Raw genomic sequence first — 26,225 nt, 5'->3', positions numbered from 1 at the left:
TGCAAGGCTAAAAGCCGGCTGGATTAATAATCAGTGTAATGATTGATCAGTGTGTAGTGACCACACTGATCAATCAACAAGCTATGTGTGAGTCACTGCTCTGTATAGTTACACAATCATAAATACTCAGAGCCTATGAGACCATTTCAGTGAGTCACACCATAGGAGTGCATTTTATTTATTGCAAGTAGAGGAGGAGAAGTACATTACATATTTTAGCTGTACCCTACTCATTAAGTTGCAGAGCCGTTCAAAAACTTTTGGCAGACACAGGCAGGAGAAAAGGTGAGATATCCTGGGTTGCTGGGAATAGGGAACGCTGCTATTAGTAAAATTATCCTTTCTTGTCCTCTCCAAAGAAAATTATTGGCTGGAAAGTGCTGTGTTAAGTGGTTCCCCCAATCTCGCTGAAGCAAAATGAAGAAAGTTTGACATTTTCTCCTTTTACTGACATTTTGTCAGGAGGGGTTTCTTACCTCTCTGAAAGATTCGGATGATGTTTTTTTTGAGTCAAGACAAACAGTACTGTCACTTGAACTGATTTACATTGACTGTATAACCAACTAGATTGTCAATGCTCAAACAAGTAATAAAAATGAAGAGGCTGCAGTGTCTCTTGAACTACGGGTCAGTACCCGAAAATGAATCGCTGTATGTCTTTATCTTTTGAGTCCTGATATGAGCTCTAGTTTGATTGAAAGTGCCCGGCTCTTAAAAGTCTTAGCCCCCCTGTGGTGTTGTAATAATACAACTATAATTACTAGGACAAGACCATGCCACATGGGCTGTAGGGCACCTTGCTCTCAAACTTCAGGACTCTAAAATTAGGCTTCAAGTGCTATTAATTTGCATGCATTTTATAGTTTTTTGGCTATATATATATATATATATATTTTTTTTTTTTTTTTTGCCATTTTAGCCTTTATTTGAAATTTGACAGGAACAAGGATGACGTGCCAAAGGTGCTTGGCTGGACTTGAATCCAGGATATTGTGCTGCCATGGTTCTCTGCCAGCCCCTTGAATGTCAGATGATGTAGGATTTATGTAGGATTTTTAAGGGGTTTCAATGATCCTGTTAGGTCATAAAATAATGCCTAAATCACTAATCTAAGCTTAGAATTCAACCAAACTACAGGCACACAAGTTATACATAAGAGCAATGAGGGCTGGGGGATATCGATAAAATCAAATGTCACATTAACTTTGACTGAATACCTTGATATTGATACTGAGATGTAGGGGTGATTATTGGTGCTTTCATCAGATGTTTACACACAAGAGAGTTTTGATAAACAATCATTAATAATACAGCTATGATGACCAAGTAGAGACAAAAAACAGAACAGGTAGAATCATTTCAGTTGTCTTCCTTTTCTGTAGTTCATTCTGTAAAAACCAGGAAAAGACAACACTTACATCCTATAATGACATTACAGTACTGAAAATACAAAAACAATACCTAGTCTTATATCACAATATTGATGTAATATTGATATATCGCTCAGCCCTAACAGCAACAAAGCCCTGTATCTTTTAAGATTTGATTGATAATACTCTTTATGGCTCATCTGTGTCTAAAACATTCTCTTCTTTCCTTTCTTTAATGTCTTTATTTAAATTAAATAAAGGGTGTGGGGGGCGTTATGTTACAGAGAGGAAAGCAAACGGCTGTCACCCAGTTTTTCACTAAGCATGACAGGTCTGTAATCATCCTCCCTACATTAAGGTACATTAAGTGAACTGTATTTATTTAACTTCCCAGATAAAACAATCAATTTCACAGTCATTTATTCTAGGAGGGGGTTTTCCATGGATGAAGCATGTCTGAGACATAAGTATTATGTGTGGTGAAGCCTTTGTTGAAAGCCCTGCTGCTTGACCTTCTTTTTGAGATGTCAATACTGGAAACCGCTCTTCCAGTTGAATGTATGTTTGATTTCATGTGTCAGCAAGGCCCTTTTTCCAGCACCGTGTTCCATAGGTTCTTCAGTTTCTCAAGCCTCGTCCCCAAATGAATCAGAAACAAGCCCCTGACCAAGCTGATTGCCTGGACCATAATTTAAGAAACACCAGTGCAGCCCCCAGTACATTTGTATTGTTTATTAAAGCTACCAGCCAGACTGTGTATCTGTCCTCCTGCACATTTCAGCTCGTCATTATACCTTGTTAGCAGCCAGACTGTCTCTGTCCTTGTTTCTTATCAACACAGAAACACCATCGTGGTGCATTATTACAAAATCCCACGGCTAATATTCCATTTCTAATGTTTCCTCTGATTATATTTTGGCAAGTAAGTTCAAATGTTTTAAGTGATTATGTTGTAATTACGGTTGTAATGGTATTGTTTGTGCTTTTGTGTATGTACTGTGTGTGCGTGCGTGCGTGCATGTGTGCGTGTGTGTGTGTGTGTGTGTGTGTGTACAGTTCCAGCTCCAGATGTTTGACATCATCTGCAGTACATCCTGGGCCAGCAGAGATAAGTGTTGTGAACTGCCATCACTGGTAAGAAACCAACTGGTAACGGTCCATTACAACTGGTCATTCATACCTCCAGTGTGCACCTGGTGTGCACCTTGAGAAAGTAATCAGACAGTTTTATAGATTGGATTCTTCTGATCTGTGCCAGCAGAGATAGTTTGTTGGCTGAAATGTTCAGTTCAAGTGTTGTTTGTGTCTTAACAAATGGTGGAGCTCTTTTTGTCAGCCTGAGGTGGGAAATACTCTTGCACAATATATGTGAGTTTGTGTGTGTGTGTATGTGTGTGTGTGTGTGTGTGTGTGTGTGTGTGTGTGTGTGTGTGTCTTACATAAGGGAGTCAAGTGGAGAGGGCATGTCATACTGCTTTGACACTGTCTCTCTCTCACTCTCTCTCTCTCACACACACACATGCACAAACACACACACACATTCACATAGTGGAAAGCAGGTCAGGTCTGAGTGTGCTCGCAGCCAAACAGAGCACCAGTTATCAGTGTGCTCTTATCCGGGCTTGTACATAAGCACATGTATGATGAAATAGAGTTGTGCTGAGGGGAGAGACAGGAAGAGAGGGAGGTGAGGGAGGCACAACATGATACACAGTTGTTTTCTGAAACAGATGAGCAGATGAACAGGGCATCTGAGGCAGAACAGATAACCATGCCCACCCCGACAGACACAGATTCCTCTAATGTTGAAATGAACTTTCAGTATAAGCCAGTTCAGTTGCACGTAATTTTTTATGCAGCTGTTGCTCACAAATACTTTATTGAAAATACAGGGCACCAAGAAACCACTGAGAGGTTAGTCCACAAACGGATTGTGCAGCTTTTGCGGCTGCTAAAGTGCACAAATAAGACCAAAAAAAAAAAAAAAGCCATGTAATTCGCAAATCACCTGTGAAGAATGACAAGCACGACTAAATGCGCTGCCAAGTAAACAGCATCACGGTGCACCTTCACTGTTTGCAGGCATTTAAATTAGGTCATTTAAAGAGAATTGGTGGTAATTGAAATGCATTTATAATGAGTGTCACGCCCTGACTTTCCCATCATCATGGCAGCTGTGATTGTGACATTGTGACATTGTGACATGCCAGACATACTTGAGAGCAGATATATATCAAAGGGGAATATCACTTTTTGATTTAACTGAGAGCAAAATTATTCACTTGCCAGGTCAAACAAATATACTTGTTGACTTTAAGGATGATACTGTCCTGTTGTGTTCTTGGTGCGAAGGCAGCATTTATACTGCATAATGGTAATCAGACACAAAACAAGGGCAAATTGCACTCTGCTGCAAAACTGTATGACATCATTAATATCTTTTGTGATCAGACCTGAAGAGGGGGTAGATAGCAGTTGCAAGTGATGTGCAATTCATGGTGCTATCTGCAGCCACAAACCATTGTTTGTGAATTTGCCCCAGAGTGCATTGTGCTACACTTCATGGTTTTTTCAGTAAGTTTGCACTGCGAGAAGCTCAGCTAAACAGTTGGAAGTCCACTTAATTCATGACCTGAGAGAAATGTTTGCCATAGTTATCTTGTTTGTGGGCCCGGAAAAGTTGTCTGTAGCTGAACTTTTTTGGCGATGCTGCTCGTTAGCAGACACTCGCAAGTTCACGCTACGGTGCGGTGCCGTTATTCTACCGTTGCTACAGCCGGCACTTTGCTATCTGAAACCAGCCAGCGGCTTGTAGCGTAGCCTGAATACATATAAGTGTGTTGTACAATCAGTCAGCTGTGTGTGTGTGTGTGTGTGTGTGTGTCTTTTCAGAGAGTTGAGGAGCAATGCCCTCCCATGCCTCATGCCTGTACCTGCTCACAGGAGAGCAAGGGACCTCCAGGACCCTCCGGACCCCCTGTAAGATCATTCATTCATTCATTCATTCACTCTCTTACTATCTCACCCAAGCAACTTTGTCACTCACTTTTTCTTTATTTACATCTATCTGTATTTCTGGAGGACGACAAGGCAATCTTCAGACCTCCTTTCTCTCCAGCTATTTATATTCTTGTCTCCCTCTTTTTCTTTTTTGTCATTTATTAAATCTTAATTCCTTAATGTATTCCTTCCTTGACTTTTGCATTTACATTTTTCCTGCATTCCTTTATTTACATACTCTTTCATTTGTACTCTAAAGACTATTATTAAGAAGTTAATGTCAAAATAATGTATTTGACTGATGAAATACTGGATGCTGCTGTTGAATTGTGTAACCCAGCAGCTGAGAAAGTCAGTCCCTGGCTCTGAAACTCATTACTGGATATTACTGAAGTTAGGTAGCCACTTATAAAATAACATGTAATCATCCACTGACCGCAGTTTTTGACAAAGTTGATATACTCCTCTGGAATGCAGCGCCTGAAATGAAAAAAAAAAAAAAAAAATTTCCCAGATCTTTGGGGCTTTGGGTGGGCTGGCAGTGGTATTATGCCAGAGAGACAGAGACGAGCTTGCAGCGCCGCTGAATTCATCTCACGCAGCAGCAGGCAAAACCTGATATGGGCTGAGCGATGAGAGCAAATAAATGAGCACATTTAAGGCCAGACGCCTTTAGACGTCTATATTCTCCGTTTCCCCCCTCTTTACCCTTTGTGTCTCTATCCTCCACCCTCTTTTCCCTTCCATTCTGCCTTTACCTCCTTCTGCCGCTCACCCCTCTATCTATCTGTCTTTTTTCCTCTTTCTCTTAAGCTCTCCCCAACCCCTTTTTCACCGCTCACGGCTGCTGAGGGAAGGGGAGGGGTGTGCATCAACACTGGTATGGTTTGAGAAATTAATTATATGGCAATTCCATTTATCACAGCCGATTAGAGTCCCCACTCTTGGCCAGATCCACTTACTCATCCATAGGGTTGTTTTGTATCGACCGCAGGCCTCCTTCCTAATGTTCTTTGTCTTTGCCTGCGTCTCAACACTTTCTGTTTTGTTTTATTTTATTTTACCTTTTTCTCCATGGAGTGCAGACCCAAAGGGCAGCGATAGCTCCTCGACCACGCAAGCTATCCACCTGAACAAATCATTTAATCCAGTATGAAATCTTAAAATCATATTTTTCTTATAATTATAATTTTTTTTGTAGCTCCACCTGTTTCCAAATCAAATCAAATTGTTTCAAGAATTATTTTGATTGTAGTGGAGCCGCACTTCAAGACGCTTGTTTGAAGTAAATTCTCAGACCTGGTGGTTCATGAAGGAAGCAACATTTTCAGACTGATTATGAGACGAAATTGCTTGTTTACAGAATATTTTGGCCGTTCTGTCTTTCTTTGGCTTCATCTTTCATTTTCTCAGTCTTTTGTCTTTCTTCTGTACATTTACTTCTGTCTCTTCCATGTCCTACTCACTGTTTTAGGGCCCACTCACATTGGCAAGTTTGAGCCCGTATCGTGCTAAAGCCAAAATCCCCCCCTCCCCAGTCCCCGGCTGGCCTGCACTCACATTACCTTTTTCCCAAACGCGCCCAAGCACGATTGCCCCCGGTGTGCACGTCATCACGTTGAAATACGACAACAGGCATGGCCCGACGTCATTATAAATCAATGTAGTTCAAATACATTCATCATGTCTTCCTTTTAACTAAAAAACGTTTTTGGTCCTTCTAATCAGACATGGGATGTTTATTTACCTTGACAGTTTCGGAGGTAACTTCCTCCTTCTTCAGAAAGGTCCAACTGACAGCCGGAGCGGCACCTGGCAGATCCGGCAGACCGGGTGACCGGGTGGCCGCACATCGCGCGGTGCCGCGGCCAGTCCCGGCTGGTGCCGACGCGGTGCCGGCCAGCAGCAGGTCTGCCGGATCGCCGCACACAGACTGCTGTACTTTCATTATAAACCGACTTTTGTTTATACGCGGTTGCAGCAGCACAACGGACAGCCACACAGACAACATGGTTGATTATTGATTGCGCAACGCGGCCATTCACCGGTAATCGCGCTGCGCACATTAAACAGTTTTGCAGAGGCAGGAGGAAAGTTGCATGATTTACGTCCGCGCACTGCGTGCGTGACCGTGCATGTGCTCGTGTATGCGCCCGTACCGTGCAGAAGCACACCCCTTCCAACCGTGCCAGAGCGGGGGAAGTGTGCTGTATTCAAGCACGATACGGAGCGATCACACTGGTCAAAGAATCCGGATTTTAGGGGCAGTCGTGCTTGGGCGCGGATCAAACTTGCCAGTGTGAGTGGGCTCTTAGTCTTTCCTTCCTTTTCTCCATATCAAAGGCCAATAGCCATAAAGCGTTAGACTTCTTCTTTTTCAGTTTCTTTCTGTCTCATTTTCTGTATATTTCCCCCACTCCATCCCCATACCCAAATGTCTTGCTCTTTCTCTCTTTTTATCTCTTTATACCTCCGTCACCGTGCCTGTCTCTCTGTCTTTGTGTTTCTCTTTCTGTCAGTGTGTGTCTGTCCCTCCAGCAGTCAATGGGGTTTTAAAATCACATTTTAACTGCAGTAGATGGACGTAGATGAATAGCTTAATGTAGAAATCATAGCCACTACTGTGCTGAAACTGTATGCTGTTGTCAGCGGGGGATTTGAGGGAGCATGAGGAGGGAATGGCATTCCCCTTGTTCACACAATATAATGGCTGTTAACACCATAAATGCACTGTATCCCCTGTGGAAGATAAGCTTCCCACAGACAAGAAAACATTAAAAATCCTAACAGACTGTGAAAACAGAAAGTTTCGCTGTAAACAATTCAGTGGGCGGATACAAGCGTCAGTTGTAATGCCACTGCAAAGTTGCTCACACTCCATGGTAAAGCGAGGAGCTCGGATCGAATGAATTAAATGGCTGGATCCATTGGGATCTATAATGCAGTCTCTAAACACTCGCAATTCTGTCATTAAAAGACAACTGGAAGACAAAAATGAGCTGGAAAGCCAAGAATTATGGTACCAGAGCACAGTCATAGCCATCTGATTATAGAATTTGAGTCTCAGCAGGAACACTCATCAAAAAGCTACCTTTTTTTGCCTTTTTTTTTTTTTAAAGCATTGAACATATTTTTGCACAACAAATGAATGCCTGTAATGTATTTGTGCATCTGCACAGACTAGACAGTGTTTAGGCAAACACAGGCAAAGGCAGATCATTTTGAATGCCACAGTAGCCCACTCTCCACTCATTCATTGTCAGACTTGTGTCTTTGTCTGTCTCACAGCAGGAGTCCCACCACTTTCATAAAGCTTTGAGTCATAAAGACGTGAAATAACATTGATGGCTATCTGTACCAACTGAGTTAGCACAGACTCAGCTCAATACTGAAAATCACTCAGCAATCAATCTAGCATTTAGAAAAATAAGACATCCCCTCCTCTTCGCCCCCGTTTGTTAACTTTGAATTGTTCCCACACTGTTCAAGTGTGCTTCCGATGAAAAGTAGCAATTTTCCTTTGGCCTCAAACAGCTCAGTTAAAATGATAAACAAGTGAACATGTAATGCAAGGTAAGGACAGCAACTTTATTACATTTGAACACAGGAAAAATATATAGATGGTTATGATTAAATTTCTTGTGTTTTTTATAACTTGCAAAGGATTCAAGCTCCGCAATACCAAAATGATAGTTTATTCCTCTGGTTTGCTTCTTTCTATTTGTTATATTTGTCATTGATTATCCAAAAAGACACCCTGAAAGGAAAGGACAAAAGAAGATTAGGATTGACTTCTCTGTGATTTCACATCTGTGTGTCTTCTCGCTCATTCCTCTTCCTCCTCCTCCTCCTCCCTGCGACCATCCCTCCTGTCCCCTCTGGCCATATAGGAACTACCTAGCCGCCCCCCCGTTCCCAAGAGGGACCTATTAAAGCAAACACAGGAAGACGACATATCCCACATGGGCCAATGAGTAGCAGATGTGTGTAACTTACCCCTGTGAAACCTGAAGGGTCAAGCTGAGGTTTATAACTCCTATAATCCTGCTGTCTGCGTCAACTGTAGTTACAGTTTCAGTCAAATAAAGCGCAGAGAGGTGTGGGTTGGTTCGCAGCACAGATCAGCATCAGTGTGTATTCATCATATTCATAATCCGTTCATATCAGTGACCTGTGGAATTCCAATTTCATGATGTTTTTTGAATGCGGCTCCAGTCGTCTTAGTACGTTGCTTTGATTGAAACAATGGGAAAAGTGAGAGAGCTGGCGGGGGAATTTCACAGTTCTTAACCATTACCCCATTTCTAGGCACACATTTGCAGACATTTATTAAGTCCAGTTAACTGTTTTACTGTGTTGTTTTGGTCTGTGTTCCAGGGCGGCCCAGGCATCAGAGGAGCCAGAGGAGATAGAGGAGAGCCAGGAGTGACGGTCAGTAAAGTTCCCTTTGTTGTACCACAAAACTCCCAGTAGTCCACACTAGAGCTAAACACTGTTGTTGCTCCTAATTTTATTGCTTAATTCAGTCAAATTCTTACTCAGCAGGATTCTTAACGACAGTGACAACTAGTTGTACAAATCAGTATTGTAAATTAGCCAGGCTTTGTGTGTATGAAATGGAACAGACGTTGATAACTTGTAGTTGATTATCAGTGATATAACTTGCAATGCTTTCTGAGAGCTTCACTGGAAATAAATGTTGGCATCAAAACATTGCCTGGTAGCATTATGGCACACCCTGAGATCATGTGTGCAGCTGTCCGATATTTGAAATGCATGATTTATACCTACAGCAAATACATGCACGCTTTCTCAGCATACATGTGCGTGCTGTCAGGAGAGATGATCGACTTATTAGTAGTTTGTTGTTGAGGGCTGCTCACGGCCTAAAGATAGGAGGATAGGAAGGAAAATAGGAAGATAGGGAGGTGGTTAACAGTCCCAGTGGTGTTCCTGATTACATGCAGCCCAAGAGGCATGTGATTGAGAAAATACTAATGTTTTTTGGGGTTTTTTTTCGTTGAAATCTCGGTTGGTCCGAACAAACAAATAACATCCCATCTACTACAACTGATTTTTAGTAGCTGGGCAGGTATAGAACAAGCTGCAGACTCAAAGCCCATCCTAACAGTATTCATGACCCAAACAGTACCACCAGCCAACAAGAAACAGGAGAGGAAAGGATTTGTGTGTCTATCACTCATCCTGACAGAATGGACACAGAAAGAGACTCCAGCTAATAACTTCAGCTGCTGAGCCCCAAGATGCTGATGTGAAGGGAGCTGATGACTCTCAAACAGTTTCTATTAGGCATTGTTCACGTGGCTGCAGGGGTTGTGATCCCAGAGAGACCCATGAGGTAATAAGGCAAGATGAGGACCGCCCACTGGATATGCTAAACACAGGCGGAAAAAGTGAGATGTCAACAGTGCATCCTAAATATGTACAGAACAGGACGGTCCACACCCCTGCCTCCTGGGACAGGAAACTCCCCCGTCCTCTGTTCAGTGTGTAGGAAAAGCCCCCAGCAACCCATTGGTGCTGCTCCATCCACTAGACTGGATCTAAGGCATTTGTGGAGATGGTGTGAAAACTATAGGAGCAGCCTGCAATGCCAAAAAACTACTTCAGCTTCCTTTTGGCTTTGGATCCCAGGCACACTGTGAATTCGGCTGTTTCATCCACCTGTCTTTAACACACACCGTTCGAGCAAATGAAAAGCATGGAATATTATCGAGATTTAGTGTGCGGATTGCATCTGCTGCAGTTTTACTGTGGCAGTCCGTTCCAAACATTTACAAACAATCCGGCAGCGGCAGGCAGGCCTGGTGGTGTTGGAAGTTTCTCAGTGCTAGTAACGAGTTCCCATAAGTCAATTTTGATACTAGCTGGAGAAAAATATGCTTTAAGGCCTTGCCACAGTGCATTGCATGAGGTAGCAGGGATCCTGCAACTTCTGCACAGGGTTGTCAGTCATGAAAATAATGTTGTTTTTCTTAATTACCATAGCTCCTGCTTTGATTTTTTTGAAGGACAGTGTATCACATACAGAGCCCGGCCCACCCAGAACTTGGAGCTTAGCAAATTTTAAGAATTACCTCCTGAAACAAAGACAGGATACAGTCATGGAAGGCCTGTAAATACAGACCATGTGTGAGAAGGGTGCAATTGTGTTGTTTTTGGAGTGTAGCAGTGTTTTATGTCCTTTTGGCATATAGGCAACCCCACACACATGGACACACACATACATCTCCAGCTCCTTGCACGCACACACGAATGCATGCATATATACACTAATACACTAATACAGACCTGCCAGCTCACATTTGTCGTAGCTCAGTAGTCTCGGCTAGGCACGGCTTTCTTAGCAGTAAAGTAGAAGAAAATCTCGGCCAAGTTTATTTGAACAGTTGGTGTCTAAAGTCTAGGCCCAAGTTGTTGCGCAGATTTACACTCATTCATTTCCACTAATCCATTTACAGAGGGTGAATTATTTTTAAAGTACAAACAGTTTAGTCGTTTAGATATAAATCTAACTAATTTTGTCTTCAGTCACCAGTGTGTTTTGGATTTCAGTGATATTTTAGAACATGAGCTGTAAATTTCAGTGAAATATAAAACATACATTATACCATTTCGACCCGTTTTTTTTTCCATATTGCATTTGTGTGTGTATGATCTCTTTTGATTATTTACATGTGTAAGTGAGGTATGAGTCTTGTCACTGAACAGTTTAACAGAAAAACAATAAACACAGCAGGGATGAAGGTTACTACACCAGCCGATGGGTTCAGTGCGAGGAGTCCCTCCTCTTCTGCACCTACACATGGATCAAATGAGCCACCATACTGACACGTCCTGATTATAGATGGACAAGTGTCTAAACTCATTTCCTGGAGTAGATCCGATTATGGAAACAGCCAATGGTAGCAACTGCCCCCCAGCATGCAGTAATGAGGGTTACCTGGGTTTGTAGGTTTAACTTGATAGATGTTTGGTGCCTTGATTACGTCTAGCCCCTAAGGCAGTGGAGTGCTGTCCATCTGTATTCTGCAGCCATATTTTGTACGTGGTTGTTTTACACTGAAGGTTTTAACTATTGTGTGCAGTTAACACGTTTGTCTTTCATTTGTTGTGATTCTGTATGTCTGCTACCTTGGCTAGCTCTTGTTTGCACAAGAGATATTTAATCTCAACAGGATTTCCAGGTAAAATTAAGGTAAAATAAAAATAGATTTAAAAAATAAATTAAAGAGTACTGACCCTTCTCATTTTCTTTAGAGTTTTTTTTTTTTTTTTTCATTACTATAAATAGGGAGGGATTGGTATAGATGGTGTAAAATTTTCACAGTGACTCGTGTATGTCATGACTATGTGATTATGTTTATAAGATGACGAGGCTTGTTTATGTGCAGTTTCAAAAGCAGAGTCCTCACTAAAGGATCTGTTTTGTTGTCCTGGCAGGGACCTCAAGGGCCAGTGGGAGAAAGTGGCCCTCCTGGACCCCAAGGCCCCCCTGGTCCTCAGGGGCCCAGTGGACTCTCTATACAGGGACCCCCGGTAAGCATGAGCTCACGTGTGTGTCTGTCTGTGCATGCTCGTGTTTGTCCACTGTGTGTATGTCTTTGTTTGCTAAAAGAGTATCAGTGCAGAGCACAGTGGCCACAGTTTCATACAACATTTCTTCAGTTAATTATTTAAGGAAGCAAAGGAAATTTCTGCCATTACTTGAGAAAATGGGGAATTAAAATAAGTGTAGTTTGGCTGAATTTCCTCCAAAATACAAACAACTGCAGTCCTAATGTTTCTGAGGAATGTAGTTATGATATTATGTCACAAGAAAAATGTTTTTAGAAACTCAAGCTTCATCAGAACCATATCTGGGACCGAAAACAGAGACAGATGTGGAACCAAAACTAAAATTACTCCCGAGCATGACTGCCGTATTAAATTACAGAGGAAACACAGTCACACAATGCGTATTGTTTGGCGTTTTGCTCCCACCTGTGCGCAACAAGATTGCAAAGGGTGTGCAATTAGGAATGGACTTAGTATTGAGCTGTCAAGTAACTGCCAAAATAAATTGACAAATGTTGACATATCCCTCAAATAGACTTCCAGACAGCTGCAGGTTCTCTGCCAAGGCACGCTGAAGCTGTTCTGGGGCCCTGTGGTGGCCCAGCATCTTATTAAGACAACTGATGTGGGTTTTTCCATTACTTTCGTAGCTATCTGAATGGCTGCAGGTCCAGCTGAGTTGTAATGACATTGCCCGTTTGTGTTGCAGGGGGCTGCTGGAGAGAAGGGAGACAGAGGAGAGATTGGTCTGCCAGGACCGATGGTAAGACAGCCTTTCACCCAGAAGTCACCTCTGCATCCTGCCGTCATGTCATCAGCTTTGCTCACAGAGAAAAATGCCTCCACTGATTACACAATAACAAGACTCAGAGGTGATATGTGTGTGCTGGGAGTGGTGTGAGCGTCATTCCTGTGAATCATCCTGTTTTTCTGAAGATTCGAGTCTGGCTCATCATATGTATCATCATCTTCCTCTCTCTTTCTTTCTATTTTCTCTCCATATACTGCCGAGGAACATGCCAGAAAAAAGGCCAGAAAAAAAGGTGTACATAAATTTGAAACAGGCATTACTGAGACCTTAACTAGATTAACTAGTTTCCAGTCACTGTTGTGTTTTGGATAAGGAAACTGATCACTAAAACATCAACATCATTAAGATGGTGAATGTATTGATCTGTGTGTGTGTGTGTGTGTGTGTGTGTGTGTGTGTGTGTGTGTGTGTGTCTGTGTGTGTGTAGGTGCAGATGTGTTTCATGCTGTGAGTATTTGTATTGATATGTGTGTCTGTGTGTGTGCAGCACGTCTGTGGAATATAAATGTATTACAGTCAATGTAATAACACAGCCAGCTATGACCAGCTGTGTACGCATGGATTGTTTGTGTGTGTGTGTGTGTGTGTGTGTGTGTGTGTGTGTGTGTGTGTGTGTGTGTGTGCAAATGGTGTATATGTGTGGAGAATCTGAATGTGTCCTACGGCCATAATTGCTGAGGTGCAATGGCTCTACAGGCCCAGGGAATTTATTTATTTATTTATTTATTTTCTCTCCTATAAAGGCGAAGTGCAGTAAGTTCATTCCATGCTGTGTTATTTATCTTGTGTATTGTGAATATTTTGACTTTCTATACTGATATAATTTTGCACAGTCAAAATAGATAGAAACTACAAACATGAGCAATATCTGTTTCCCTTGGCATTTAAACCTGTTCAGATAGAGTCTATTGTCTCTATTGTCTGAGGCTCAGGTTGAGAACAACCGTTCTCAACCTGAACCTCCAGAAAATATTATTTCATTAACTAGAGGTTTTTCCAGTGAGAGAATGTATAAGAATAACTACTCAGTTAAGAGGTTTCACACTCTTCACTGTTAATCTGCCAATCTACAATATAGACACTGTCCTTGACAGCAAAAGAACCACTGCTCTGTGGCATTGCAAAGTTTAGGCACACAAATCATGACTAATTGCCTTCTGGAAGTAATCATTAATATTGGTTTTAAAAATATTGATCAGTTTCATGTAGAACTCAACATTTTCTAATAGTTACTTGGTGAAATAGCGAGCATTGAACTCAATATTGAATTACTGGGATCCAAAAATACTTTCAGAATTTTTGAGTATAAAAAATAGTATTCAAGATGGAATGAGTGATTTATTACCATAAACTAATGACAGACTTGTAGTGAAAGTGAAAATATTAGAAATGCAATGCAAAGTGTAATCCAAAGATATTAGTAAAGTTGTCAGCTCAGACAGTATTATTGGCTTACATGGTCTGATGTAACAAATTGGTTTGTTTTTAAATAGTCAGTCCTAATACTAAAAAAAAATCCATTACTCATTTATTCATTTAAATTTGAGGTGTTTTCTTTTGTATTACCAGGAACTGCAGTTTCAGCAATAGAAAGAGTAAACAGCAGTAAATCCTCAGTACCCAGTACCTTGAATTTTACAAAGTCAGATGCCGTGACCCATGAAAAAAGTTTAAATTTCATTTGATTAACTATTGTGTTAAATGCAGCTAAAAATGCTGCAGTTCGTTTCTCATCGTTTTTTCACTTTGGTTTTGTCGGGCAGTTTGGTAATTAAACAAACTGAGAGAGAGAGAGAGACCAGGAGGGGCGAGGAGAGCTGGAGAAAACAGGTGACAGGGAGGCAGAGATAAAAGCTCATGGCAGACTGTGTGTGTGTGTGTGTGTGTGTGTGTAGCTCCTGTGCCACGTGAGCTGCCTGTACTGCTGCAGCCACACACACACTCACATACATATGGACACATAGACACGGAGCAGTCTAATGGAATCATTGAGATGTGAATAATCGTGACAGCGTCTCCATTATTGGGCCCTAAACCAATCAAAGATGTAATTCTGAATTAATTTAATGGTGGTCTACTGGGAGCACTGGACAACTGGAAGGACAGGGCAGTCCTCTAATAACTAGGCACCAGGAGGAGGGTATTTTATTCTTTTCTCAAGGTGCTACATGGAAAATTTTCTCATTAATGTATCACTGTTAAAATAATTGTGGCAGCACAGTTTAATTATATTCACAGATGCTGTCGCATTTTCTAATTAATATTTTGCCGGGACAAAAAAGTTGTGTTGACTCTTAATGACTTTTAGTGTTTTTTAAAAAAACACACCTGTTGCCATTAGAAGCAGTAGTCCCACAGTAGTCTGCTTCATGCTTTTATTTTTATTCTCACTTTTTCATCTCCAGTAGACTGGCCAGAAAATGTCAAATGCATCATAATGAAATATGCTGATATAAAGCAGCTCATAAGGGCTCCCTATGATTTATATATTAGATAAAACACTGTACAGGTTATATTTGAGATGTAGTAATATATTGTATGGTGCTAAAGAGAATAAATGAGAGAAAGCTTGAGGACATTCAATAGAGCTCATAAGTTGAGCTTCGCTTTCCAAAAACCATGGTGCATGGTTTGCGCCTTATGTTGTGCTCCATGCAAGACAGTTTTCTTAATTCCTCTCCCTTAATTTATCCACCTTAACTGATGACCTTATTATAACATCATTAAAATTTTAATATGTGCTTAAAGCTTAAACCAAGATAAAGAAAACAGATAATTGGCATTCATTTCCCCCCAAAATGATTCCCTTAAGCTCTAAGAGGGCCGTAAATATGTTGCAGGATATATATTTGAATTCAAGCGCTCTCTTTACAGTGGTAGTCCTCCTCCGAGCTCTATCAGCTCCATCATAATCACACACTGCAGTACATCCTGATGCGGCTCTATCTGCCCATCACCCTGCATCTCTGCTTATCGCACAGATAGTTCAGCTCCGCGCTACAAATTGTTTTGTGTTTGTGTTTCGATGAACTAGATAAAGAGCACAAATGTCACCCCAGCAAGAGCCAAGTCCAGACGGCTTTTCCTCCAAAAACTTCTGCCAGGTTTGCGGGAAACTTTTCGCGTGTTTTTCTCAGCGTATTTTAAGCTAGTGTTCACCTCTGTTCTCTTGTCTGAGGACAGAGGCAGGATCAGTGAGGGAATTAAGAAAGCAGACTGAGGGTTTTTGCCCTGAGCTCAGATTCACCCGAGGTTATCACCGAGCAGAGGTGCAGACTGGAAGTTGACCAATTATGGATTTTTTTCAAGGTCTGTACAGAATTTTTTTAGGAAAGGAGAGAGCAGATTATCATTTATTATACTCATTTTTGGGGCTGTGGTGGCTCAGCTTTCTGCACCGTCATCTCACAGGTTGAAGGTTCAGGTTTGAACTTCAGCCTTGCTCCTCTCTATGTTTGCATTTTCTCCCTGTGTTTTTGTTGCTTTCCTGCCACAGTCCAAATCAGTGTGTCTGTCTGCTGTATATGTGTGTGCTGTGTGATGGACTGGTGATCCATCCTAGGTGTTCCCCTGCCTTCCATCCAGTGCATGCTGGGACAGGCTCCAGCCCCCCGATCACCCTGCTTAGGAATTAATGTACTTATTTGGAATGTATTACGGTCAGATTTAGCCGCAGACCGGCCCTCCATGCGGGGCTGACACTGCAAAAGCACTCAACACAAATTTCGAACAACACCTCCCACAGAAAGCATAAAGGAGCCCTGTTATTTATTTTCCACACCGTAGAGAGCAACTCCATGGTCTCCGCTCACATCTGCCGATTACTGATTACAGCAAACTCAACAAATCGATCAACCTTCAGCAAAGACTGTACAGCAATAGGATGATTGCTTTCTGAAGGTTACCTTTAATGACCTTAGAGGCACTTGCACACTATGATGCATGCAGGATAGTGGAAATGATTTTAGAAGCAGATTTAGTGGCTGAGGTTGTCCTCCCGACAGGTTTAAAAGGCCTTTCATGCAAGCAGTTGTCAGGCTCTGTATAATAAGACATGATAGGATAATGATGATGATGATGATGATATTTACTGTATTGAACAGGTGTTTGTTATTGTGCTTATGCAAATAAACAGAATGTGTTTTGGGCAGCCAGAGGCAGCTGTAAAGATAATGTGTTGCTATGCTGATGCTGATAATCGTATCCCCGGCGATTAAAGTTTCATCTTATCGGGGGAGTGCAGTGTTCGCTCGGCAGTTTTATTTTTGTGTATTTATTGTTCTGTATATTGTTTGCGAAATGACTATCCCATTTTCCTCGTGTTAGATCAGTAAACTTTATCTTACCGAGAGCAGTCTGTTCACCAGATCACTCCAGGATACACAGCGTGGTTATTTGTTGATCCCCGCACAAACACATCAGCCACCAGCCACGTTAAATGAAAGAAGGTCATATGTTGTCAAATGCAACAATTTTCATGACTTTAGCTTTTGTCAAAAGTTTATACTTGAAGCAGTTACCTTGGTGCTACAGTTTTGTCCATGTACAATCATGTGGTGTATATCCAGTAGCGAAAGGGTTGAATTAACCAGTAAAATGCTTGCATTTGGTCACATTATCTCAAAGCCGCTATTTTTAAATCCTTTTCTGACATCTGAGGGAAAGCAAATTCTCCTTCATTCCTCATCGAGTGTCATCGCTTTTATTTTGAAAATGAATCCATCGTGTTGTGTGGATCTGTAGGAAGAGAACAGCATGTCTGGCTTTTCCCAGTTGAGTTAACATGAGCAGTGTGTGTACTTAATCATAACATATTTCTACAATGCTGTGGCATGATGTTTCACTAAAAATAGCATGAAATAATTCTCAGTTTTAGTCTTTCAAGTATGCTATCATAACCAAATTGTAGAGTAATTTAGTTTCACTTTCCAAATATCAAGAGAAATGAACTCACAGTTTTTCCATATGGGATTCTGTTTCATTTCTTTCAGTTGTTGCACAGCGTTGCCTCAAAACAAGACAAAAAAAAAAAGCCCCACCTTTTTTGTCAAAGAATTGAATCAAACTTTTTTTTCCCCTCACTCTCATAATGTGTGCAGTAGAGGGTTAATTAGTCAGTGAGCGGCCTCATGTCTCTGAAGCCGCTCACTGAGAGCTGCAATACTTCCTGATGCAGCACTATCCAGCCCTCTACCTACATAGTCCTATTAATAAAAGCTGGCAGTGCTGCCCCATGCCGCACTATGTTACCAAGTAATAATGTGTTTTGTCAGAGAGGAATATGAATGGGTGTGTGTCTGTGCGTTCATATATGTGTGTGTCTGTGTGTGTGTGTGTGGCTCAGTGGGGGGAATATTGTAGCTTCCAGGGCCCTGTTGTAATATACGGGGACCACAGAGAATATCACAACTCTAAAACATCAATTACCTCGGTTTCCTTCTCTCTCTCTCTCTCTCTCTCTCTCTCTCTCTCTCTCTCTCTCTCACTCTCTCTCTCTCGAACACACACACTATCCCTCTCCCCCCTTCCTTCTCACTTTCTCCTTCCATCTCTCCTCTCTTTATCTCTCTCCGCAGTAAATACAATGTAACCTTGTCATCAGCAGTCCCCTCTACCTGTTTCAATTTGACAGTGAAAAATGCATCGACAGCAGCTGTGATGAATAGCAAAATGCGTGTTTGTTTGCGCGTGTCCGTCTTTTCCTTCATCTCTCTCCCTCTCATTCTGTTGCTGTTTGTGTGTTTGTGTTCACTTTACCAGGTGATACGTGTGGTCTCAAAGAGGAATGTAAGTTTCTGTGGGTGTAAACGTGTGTGGCTGGTTAAGAGAATAAAAACAATTTAAACTCTGTCTCTCCCTAGAGCTTTCAGAGACGTATAGTTGCCCGTGTCAGCCCTTCGTTTTTACTGCTCAAGTTTGATCTGTCTGGAATAGTAATACCAGTGTGTGTGTGTGTGTGTGTGTGTGTGTGTGTGTTTGAACAGAACAGGGCACATATCGTTGCTAGCATCTTTGAAGAAAGTACATCAGGCCAACATCTTAAACAACAGCGCACCGTTTATCATACTGTCCCGTCCTCTCTGACCCCTTCCTATAATTTGTGAAACCTTAATGGCATTAACTACCCTGTTTTATGAGCTCTCCAGTGATAATGAAGTGCAGAGATAAATCATATTAACTCTATTAAATTAATCTGTGAGTATATTTTGGAACAGGGTATGTGCACTGACCTGCAGAGAGGTGGGTGGGGGTGCAGTGGCGATGGGGGGTGTGGCTGTGCTAGACCAATCAGAGGTTATAGGTTGGTTGGTTCCCCAAAATAGCCAATGTGCCCCATTCTGGCTAGTGTGTTCCTGAGCAAAACACTGAACCATTACCATTACCTGTTTCAGAGCACCACTTTGCTACTTCTACACACTCACCTCTGGTGCAGTGTGTACATATATATATATATATATACACATTTTAAATCTGATATGTGAAAAAACATGTTCCTTATTACACTGTGTGTGATGTGGCTGTTGAAAAGCTCTGGGAAAACGACAAGGGCTAGGCTCTTTATTATCCTGGAATGAATAAATGAGATGACTCTTCAAGTCATGAATCTTGTTATATTACAAAGGCCTCATCTGGAGGAATAGCAGGTGCAGGGAGAACTGATGTGATGGAGGAAGATGATAAAGTTTATCATGGCTTTAATCACCTGATGTAATATCAATTTGCTTTTGATGAAAAGTTACCATCACTGAAACAAAACTGACATGGATTTTTTAAAAAGCTTTTTCACTAACAACAGACCATCCAATAAGACAGAGATTCAGAGTAGTTTGTTGTATGGAGGAGAACTGAGATGATGTGGGAGGGATGGAGTGAAGGTCTATAGGGAGGGATGAGGGATGAAGAGATGGAGGGGTGAAGGGTGAGAGATGAAGGGATGAGGATCGATCGAGGGGTGAAGGCATGAAGGTCGAGGGATGAAGGGATGAAGGCAGGGAGGGATGAGGGTTGAGAGATGGAGGGATGAAGGGATGAGGAATCGAGGGATGAACGGAGGGAAGGAGGGATGAAGGGATGAGGGTCAAGGGATGGAGGGATGAAGGTCGCAGGAAGGAGAGATGGCAGTTAAGGGTTGAAGGTATTAAGGTCTAGGGTTGAAAGGATGGAGTTATGAAGGGTGAGGGATGGAGGGATGAGGGTCAAGGGATGGAAAGATAGAGGGATGAAGGGATGAGGGTTGAGGGATGGAGGAATGCATTTCGAGAGTTGAAGGGATGAGGTAGTCGCATAAAAGGATGCAGGGATTAAGGGTGCGAGAGGAAGAGATGTGGGGTCGAGGTATAGAGTAATAAAAGGTGATGGATGGAGGGATAAGGTCGAGGGATGAATGGATAGAGGAATGGAGGGACGAGGGTTAAGGGATGGAGGATTGAGGGTTGAGTGATGTAAATTGCGCAAACTGAGACAAACCTGAGACAAAGGGGAAAGATAAGATGTACCTGAGTGCTTTTGTGTGGAAATGGGACGTGTTCCTGAGCACTACTTCCTTTGTTTGTTTTGTTTGTTTAGGGTGTCCCTGGAGGCCCGGGCTCACCTGGGAGAGACGGTGCACCAGGAGCGAGGGTAAGATACTGTGATCATATCAACTGTTTTCCAAACGATATAGAGTGATATTATGTAGACACAAAAAAATCTAAAACACATGCCATAGAAGAAGGTAAAGTAAATGGATATGAAATGGTCTGTTATATATAAGATATCTAATACAGAAATCATTAGTTAAACCTGAATATGGTGTTCAAAAACAGGAGAACCCTCTTTTGAGATGTTTACTGCATACAGTATACTGTATACATGTATAAGATGTTACAATGTAAAACAGAGTACCGATTAAAACAGTTTGTTTCTTTTGTTGTGAGCAATGAAACATGGAAAATGTGCAAAGCAACAAACGAAGAACATCAGAGTGAACAAATGTAAGCAGGGTTTGCATGTAACAGCTGAGTGGAGACACTGCTCACCATAACTGTCAATAATATTGAATATTGTGTTCTAACAATAAGAGCTTCATGAAGCCCTGTGATTGATTTTCAGGTACTAAATTCATACAGTATAGCATAACAATGTAGGGAAAGCAAACAGAACTGAGGTAAAGACAACAAAAGATGTAAAGCACACCAAGCAAACAAAAATAAGGTATAAGGGACTTTGTCATGAAAAATGTGAGCAAAGCAAAACTTGAAAGACAACATTTGAACATCTTTAAGTCAGACAACTCACGTTTGAAATGTGTTATTAAAGCAGCAGAATATAGTTAGAGTTTGGCCTCTGGGCTCCGAGCGCATCACTCCCCACAGAAATGTTTACATGGAGATATTGGGTGATGAGTAAAAAACACCCCAGCAGGAGCCTACATCTGGATGCTGGTGCGGCGGAGGGGCTGAAGGAGCAGGCAGCAGTGCAGGGCAGCAGCGCCACTGACATGTCAGAGGCAGAGATGGGACACTTTGCAGCTTAGATAGACTGCCAAAATGGGAGGGTGTGTTTGGCAGATGATATGGGGTATGTGTGTATGCGGCAGTGTAGCTCAAGTTGACTGCCTGAATTAGCTCGCAGGCGTCGCTCCGTGAGTGATATCAGCCTGGTTGCAGCGGTGTAAGATACCTTCAGTAGGTTTGCAAGTCTTGTAAAATTGTCAGCAGCGCCATACATTTTGAAAGTGGATACTGATTGTCCAGCTGTTTATCTGCCCTTAAAGGACATGCGGGTTCCAAAATGCTCATCTGCTTGGTTTTATGGCCTCTCATAAAACCATACATATCTTCACTGCTTGCAGAGGAGAAAAAAAAGCACGGGCTGCCCAGCTTTAGAACGCTAAATTCTCAATACATGAGATCCCATTCATGAAGTCTTTGTGATAGCAGCTGGCTTTTGTTGATGTTCACAGTGGAGTAAAGCCATACAATACCCCGCTGGGCTGTAAATACCACAACAGAAACACCGCCAGGGCTCAATGTGTAGCAAAGCTGAAAGAGGAGGTTTTATCCAAATATGTAATGTGATAACACAAGAGGTCTGTCCTTGTCTGGTTTTTGGCACGGTGGATGATACCGCACATAATCCATCTGCTCCCTCTGTACAAGCAAGGGCTTCCAGAAGCTCATCCCCCTCAGTGGTGTAGAAGTTGTACAGAGTTTTCAGGCTTGTCATGTGATTTCCTTCAGGACACTTGTGTTTTGGCTGGGATTTCTCCTCGCTGTGCCAGAGAGGTTAGGGGGTTTAAGAACTTGTAGCAAACATTTGGGGATTGTTAAATTACATTTTATTTATTTGAGTCCAATTAAAAGTGCCAGTAATGACTCTTTAAAAAGTTTCGTCTATATTAAATTCTTTAAGCTGCTCTCCCTTAGGACTTTGTTTCCTTTCTTCTCTGCTGCTTTAAAAAATGGCACCAGTGTGCTGGAGGTATATCCTGATGAATTTTGAGTAACTGATTGTAAGATAAGATATAGTTGGCTAGATTTTTCTGTTTCACATGCAGTTACACAATTTAAGAAATGTCTGTTACATTGTCTATGGAGCAAAACAAAGACAATTAAAGGTGTCATGTTCAAGGCTGCCACCTGTGGAGCAACATAAATATGCTTGACATCGAGGATCTGTCTTATTTGCAAGGAAGCCTCCTGGTTAGGACAAGCTGGAGACAATTTTCAGACAATTTTCCAACCGGCCTCAGTGGTGGCACGAGATGTGGCTGATTGGTGAATTGGTGAAGAGATTGGTGACACATCTGCGAAACCATTACTTGGCAGGGAGGCAGGTCCATAGAGGACTGAGAGGGTGTTTCACTCCACTTGTTGAAACCTTTTCACTGAAACAGAGATTGAGCACAGTCATAGACTCCATAGCCACACATATATTTTGGGCTATACTCTTTAATCATGCAATTTACCAAGCCTGGTTCAGTTCTGCATTTTTCTGAGCTCAGTCCTTCTCCGATTTCTGAACCACCGTCCTCCACTCGACTGAATGGTGATCTCCATCCGTGCATGAGAATGCACGTTTACTATTGTAATCATGGAGTGTAATCATGTGAAATTACTAATTTTACATGAGAACTGTTGTAATCAGGGTAGGATTTTAGCTGCCATAAAAGGGGAAAAGACATCGCTTTTGTCAGCACTGATTATAATAGACCCCACATTCATATTTCAAGAGGGTTAACAGACACAATTTTAAAGATCTAGTTATGTATTTTGTATTTCTACAGTGATTGTAATGACTGCTAGAAGGAAAGTGTAAAACTGAATGTTTGTAGGATTGCAAGGAGCTGATTATGACATTGTTTTCATACATGACATGACATCTCAAATCAGTATTTACACATCATTTACTGCTACAAAATTAGCTGCTGTATCAGGTTTTAATGTTCTCAGTGGTATTCTGAAGTCATATTTCCCACTAAAAGTCCTTTCTAGTAGGTACATCAAAAGCACTGGGAAGGAAATGTGGCAAAATACGTCGATAGGAAACATTTCAATGGGTCGTAACAGAATATAATGCCAATTGCTTTTATTATAATTCATTTGACAGTTTTATAGATGATATTTAGGGGATATTATGTATTCATGAGCCTGCAGGTTTGCAAGCGTGATGGAGGCTTGTCACATTCACTAGTCTGTATAATGACACAGAATGTGTAGACAACACTATAGGCTACCCAGAACGTCCTATGATGATTCATAACAACATTTATCTATATGATATCAATCCATGGGACACAAACTCATAAAATGCTTATCTGGGCTGTAAAAGGCAAACACGAAAAGAGCCTGGCTAAGTGTGAAAAAAAGAATAAAACTTTAGCTGAGTCTTGCCAAGAGTGCACTAGCCAGTTAGAAACAACATTTACTGTCTCCTGGGCACTGTATCTCTCCATATCGCAGTCATACGGATTAAGGAAAGGCATGAATCATTATTTTTTTTACTAAGTGCCTCTACCACAGAGCTTCTTAAAGTTTTTTTCAGCCCAGAACCAGGCAGAGTAGATTTAGTTTCGCCTCAGGATCCAGGCTCATTAAAACATGCTAGTACTCATGCCATGTGATGACCCAAAAAACACATGTCCACAACCAATTTTGGATCCTTCCTTTAATATTTAAGGGACTTTGTTGGCGTTAGGGTTAGGGTTTTACATCCAAACCCTGCTCCTCATAGCACTGTGTGCAGAAAGTTTTAATAAAGAAATTATTGTCAAATGAGGGTTAAATTCAGAGAACTTGAATGCACTCAGCTTTGGATGTAATTGCTGTGCTGTATGGGTATTTGGGCATGCATACAAAAATATGAATTAGATTAGCACCCAATTTCTTGACTGTGGGTCAGGCCATAGGCCTATTGCTGGTTGCCCTCCAACACATAACAGAAGTAATACATTTTCATGAGCCTGGCTCCCAGGGCAAGAGACTGAATTTTTTATTTGGGCCTTGAACAGAAGAACTTTAAGAACTTCTCGATTATCTTATAAGCGGTGCTGATGTGTGTGTGCATGTGTGTGTGACATAACAATTGCTGTGCCGATTCAGCCCCAACTCTGAGCCCCAAAGGCCTAGCTAGCTCCAGGGCCTATTAGTGGGATTTACTGTGGAGTGTTTATAATGTGACACGAGGCTGACTCCTGTCCCAGGAGACCTGCGGTGGCCCGGGGACACATTGCTTGTGGCATATATTTACATTGTAGGTCTTTCTATGACCTTTTCCCCCCTTTGTCTTTGGAGTGGGATTATTTTTGTTCCAAACATGCTTCTGTTGAATCTGAAAAGATTTCAAAGCAGAAAGTGGATGACGTAATGACACTTCAGTATTAGAAAGGGCTAAAGTGTCCTCCAGACCCCCATTAGTGGGTTTAACTGGAGGAGTGTTTACTGTGTGACACCACGCTGACCCTAGTAGATTTCTGATGCAACTTTCTGACTGAACTTGTCTTACAGGCTCCAGCATATTCTGTAATGAATGCACACTTTGGTTTGCAGTTAAATATTTGGAAAAGGTATATTAATTTGGAAGGTAAAGCTTCCCAAGAGAATTTGACAGGCTCCATGAACTCTATCCAGTTTATTACTGTAGCTGTGTATATGCTACCAAAGGTGAAAGCTATGCTCTCTAATTGATTTCCTTCATAAATTTATATTGGTCAAATGGGGGAGATCAAGTGGAGTTGTGTAGGTATCTCATGGTGCAAAACTCAACATTCAGGAAGAACGTGCTTGATACACTGTTAAAAAGCAAAGAAAAAAAACAAACATTGATTGGAGACACAGGTTGTCTAACAAATGGAAAAAAAATAGAAGAAGAAGCAGTGGGATACCGAGTTAAACTTCCATTGGTAGCATTTATAAATAATGTATTTTAATAGTGATATTCTTTAGAAAGAACAAGGTTAAGGTAACTTAGTGTTGTATTTTACAGCAAAGCCCACAGGCAACCGAGAATTGGCTGTACAGAACAGAGTTTAACCTAAAATTATTGAATATTTAATAAGCTGAGTGTATTTTCTCCGCGTTCTTTCAGGGTCTGCCCGGTAAAAATGGACCACAGGGACAGCAGGGACCTCCTGGACCCATAGTAAGCTTCTTCTTCTGCTCTCAGGATAATTTTCACTGGCAGATCACCCTCACAAATTGACTATGACTGACTTGTTCTGCCCCTCTCCTCTCTGTTTCCTCTACCCATCTGTCTCTCTGCCTCTCTCTTTATCTGTCTCTCTCAGGGAGCCCCAGGAGCCCCAGGAGCCCCAGGACCGGGTGGGCCTGCAGGGCCCCACGGAGATCAAGGCCCTCCTGTAAGTCAAATATTAGTTCCAGATTTTCTGGTGAGGAAGAAAAACCTCTGAAACACTCACTTAACCATGAGACACTAAAACTCTGAAACCAGTACTAGTGGAGTTGTATTTGGTGTGACAGCCTGAGGCCTCGATATGAGAGAATCTGAGAAAAACTTTTCACATTTGAGGAAGAGACCAAAGTGAGTGACTATATGCTAATCTAGTCTAGCCATCTCCATTAGCATAATCAAAGCAAATATCATTAAAGTCTACCAGTGTGATTTTATTTTTTCTCATGTCGCACTTAATGCCTGTAAATGCACCAGCGTCTTTGCTACAGTTATAGCTGTTAGGAAAGAAACACAGTAATCATGTAAGTCAAAGTGATGGATTATATTTCAATCTGGAAGAATTTACAATAGGAATGAGAGTTAATGAGGAATTTGAAGTAGACTGAATTTATTGTGAACAGGAGAAAAGAGTCTTTGGTGCTTAGACCCCAGCAGGAAGTAGATTGCCATGCGACGCAATGGCATGAATCAAGTGCTTCAATATATGAAGGAGTGGAGAGCTTGATGTCGGGATGTCGTCATATGAGGGAAACTTCTGATCGGAGGGTTTGATTGAAGAGGGACCAGGCGTCCAC

The 26,225-nt window shown here is 41.7% G+C and overlaps 1 protein-coding gene across 1 annotated transcript in view; it reads left to right on the top strand.

Moving 5' to 3' along the window:
• col14a1a (collagen, type XIV, alpha 1a) overlaps positions 1 to 26,225 on the top strand; it is a 156,137-nt gene that overhangs the window by 110,402 nt on the left and 19,510 nt on the right. Inside the window, exons 34-41 of the mRNA XM_030072096.1 lie at positions 2,427 to 2,504; positions 4,263 to 4,349; positions 8,748 to 8,801; positions 11,835 to 11,930; positions 12,658 to 12,711; positions 20,326 to 20,379; positions 25,327 to 25,380; positions 25,526 to 25,597. Of these exons, the coding sequence (XP_029927956.1) occupies positions 2,427 to 2,504; positions 4,263 to 4,349; positions 8,748 to 8,801; positions 11,835 to 11,930; positions 12,658 to 12,711; positions 20,326 to 20,379; positions 25,327 to 25,380; positions 25,526 to 25,597 (549 nt within the window). The remainder of the gene's footprint in view (positions 1 to 2,426; positions 2,505 to 4,262; positions 4,350 to 8,747; positions 8,802 to 11,834; positions 11,931 to 12,657; positions 12,712 to 20,325; positions 20,380 to 25,326; positions 25,381 to 25,525; positions 25,598 to 26,225) is intronic.

The sequence above is a fragment of the Myripristis murdjan genome, chromosome 16, assembly GCF_902150065.1.
Source record: "Myripristis murdjan chromosome 16, fMyrMur1.1, whole genome shotgun sequence".
Classification (NCBI taxonomy): domain Eukaryota; kingdom Metazoa; phylum Chordata; class Actinopteri; order Holocentriformes; family Holocentridae; genus Myripristis; species Myripristis murdjan.
Note: the sequence above shows the minus strand (reverse complement) of the source record. Positions and strands in the feature narration are given on the sequence as shown.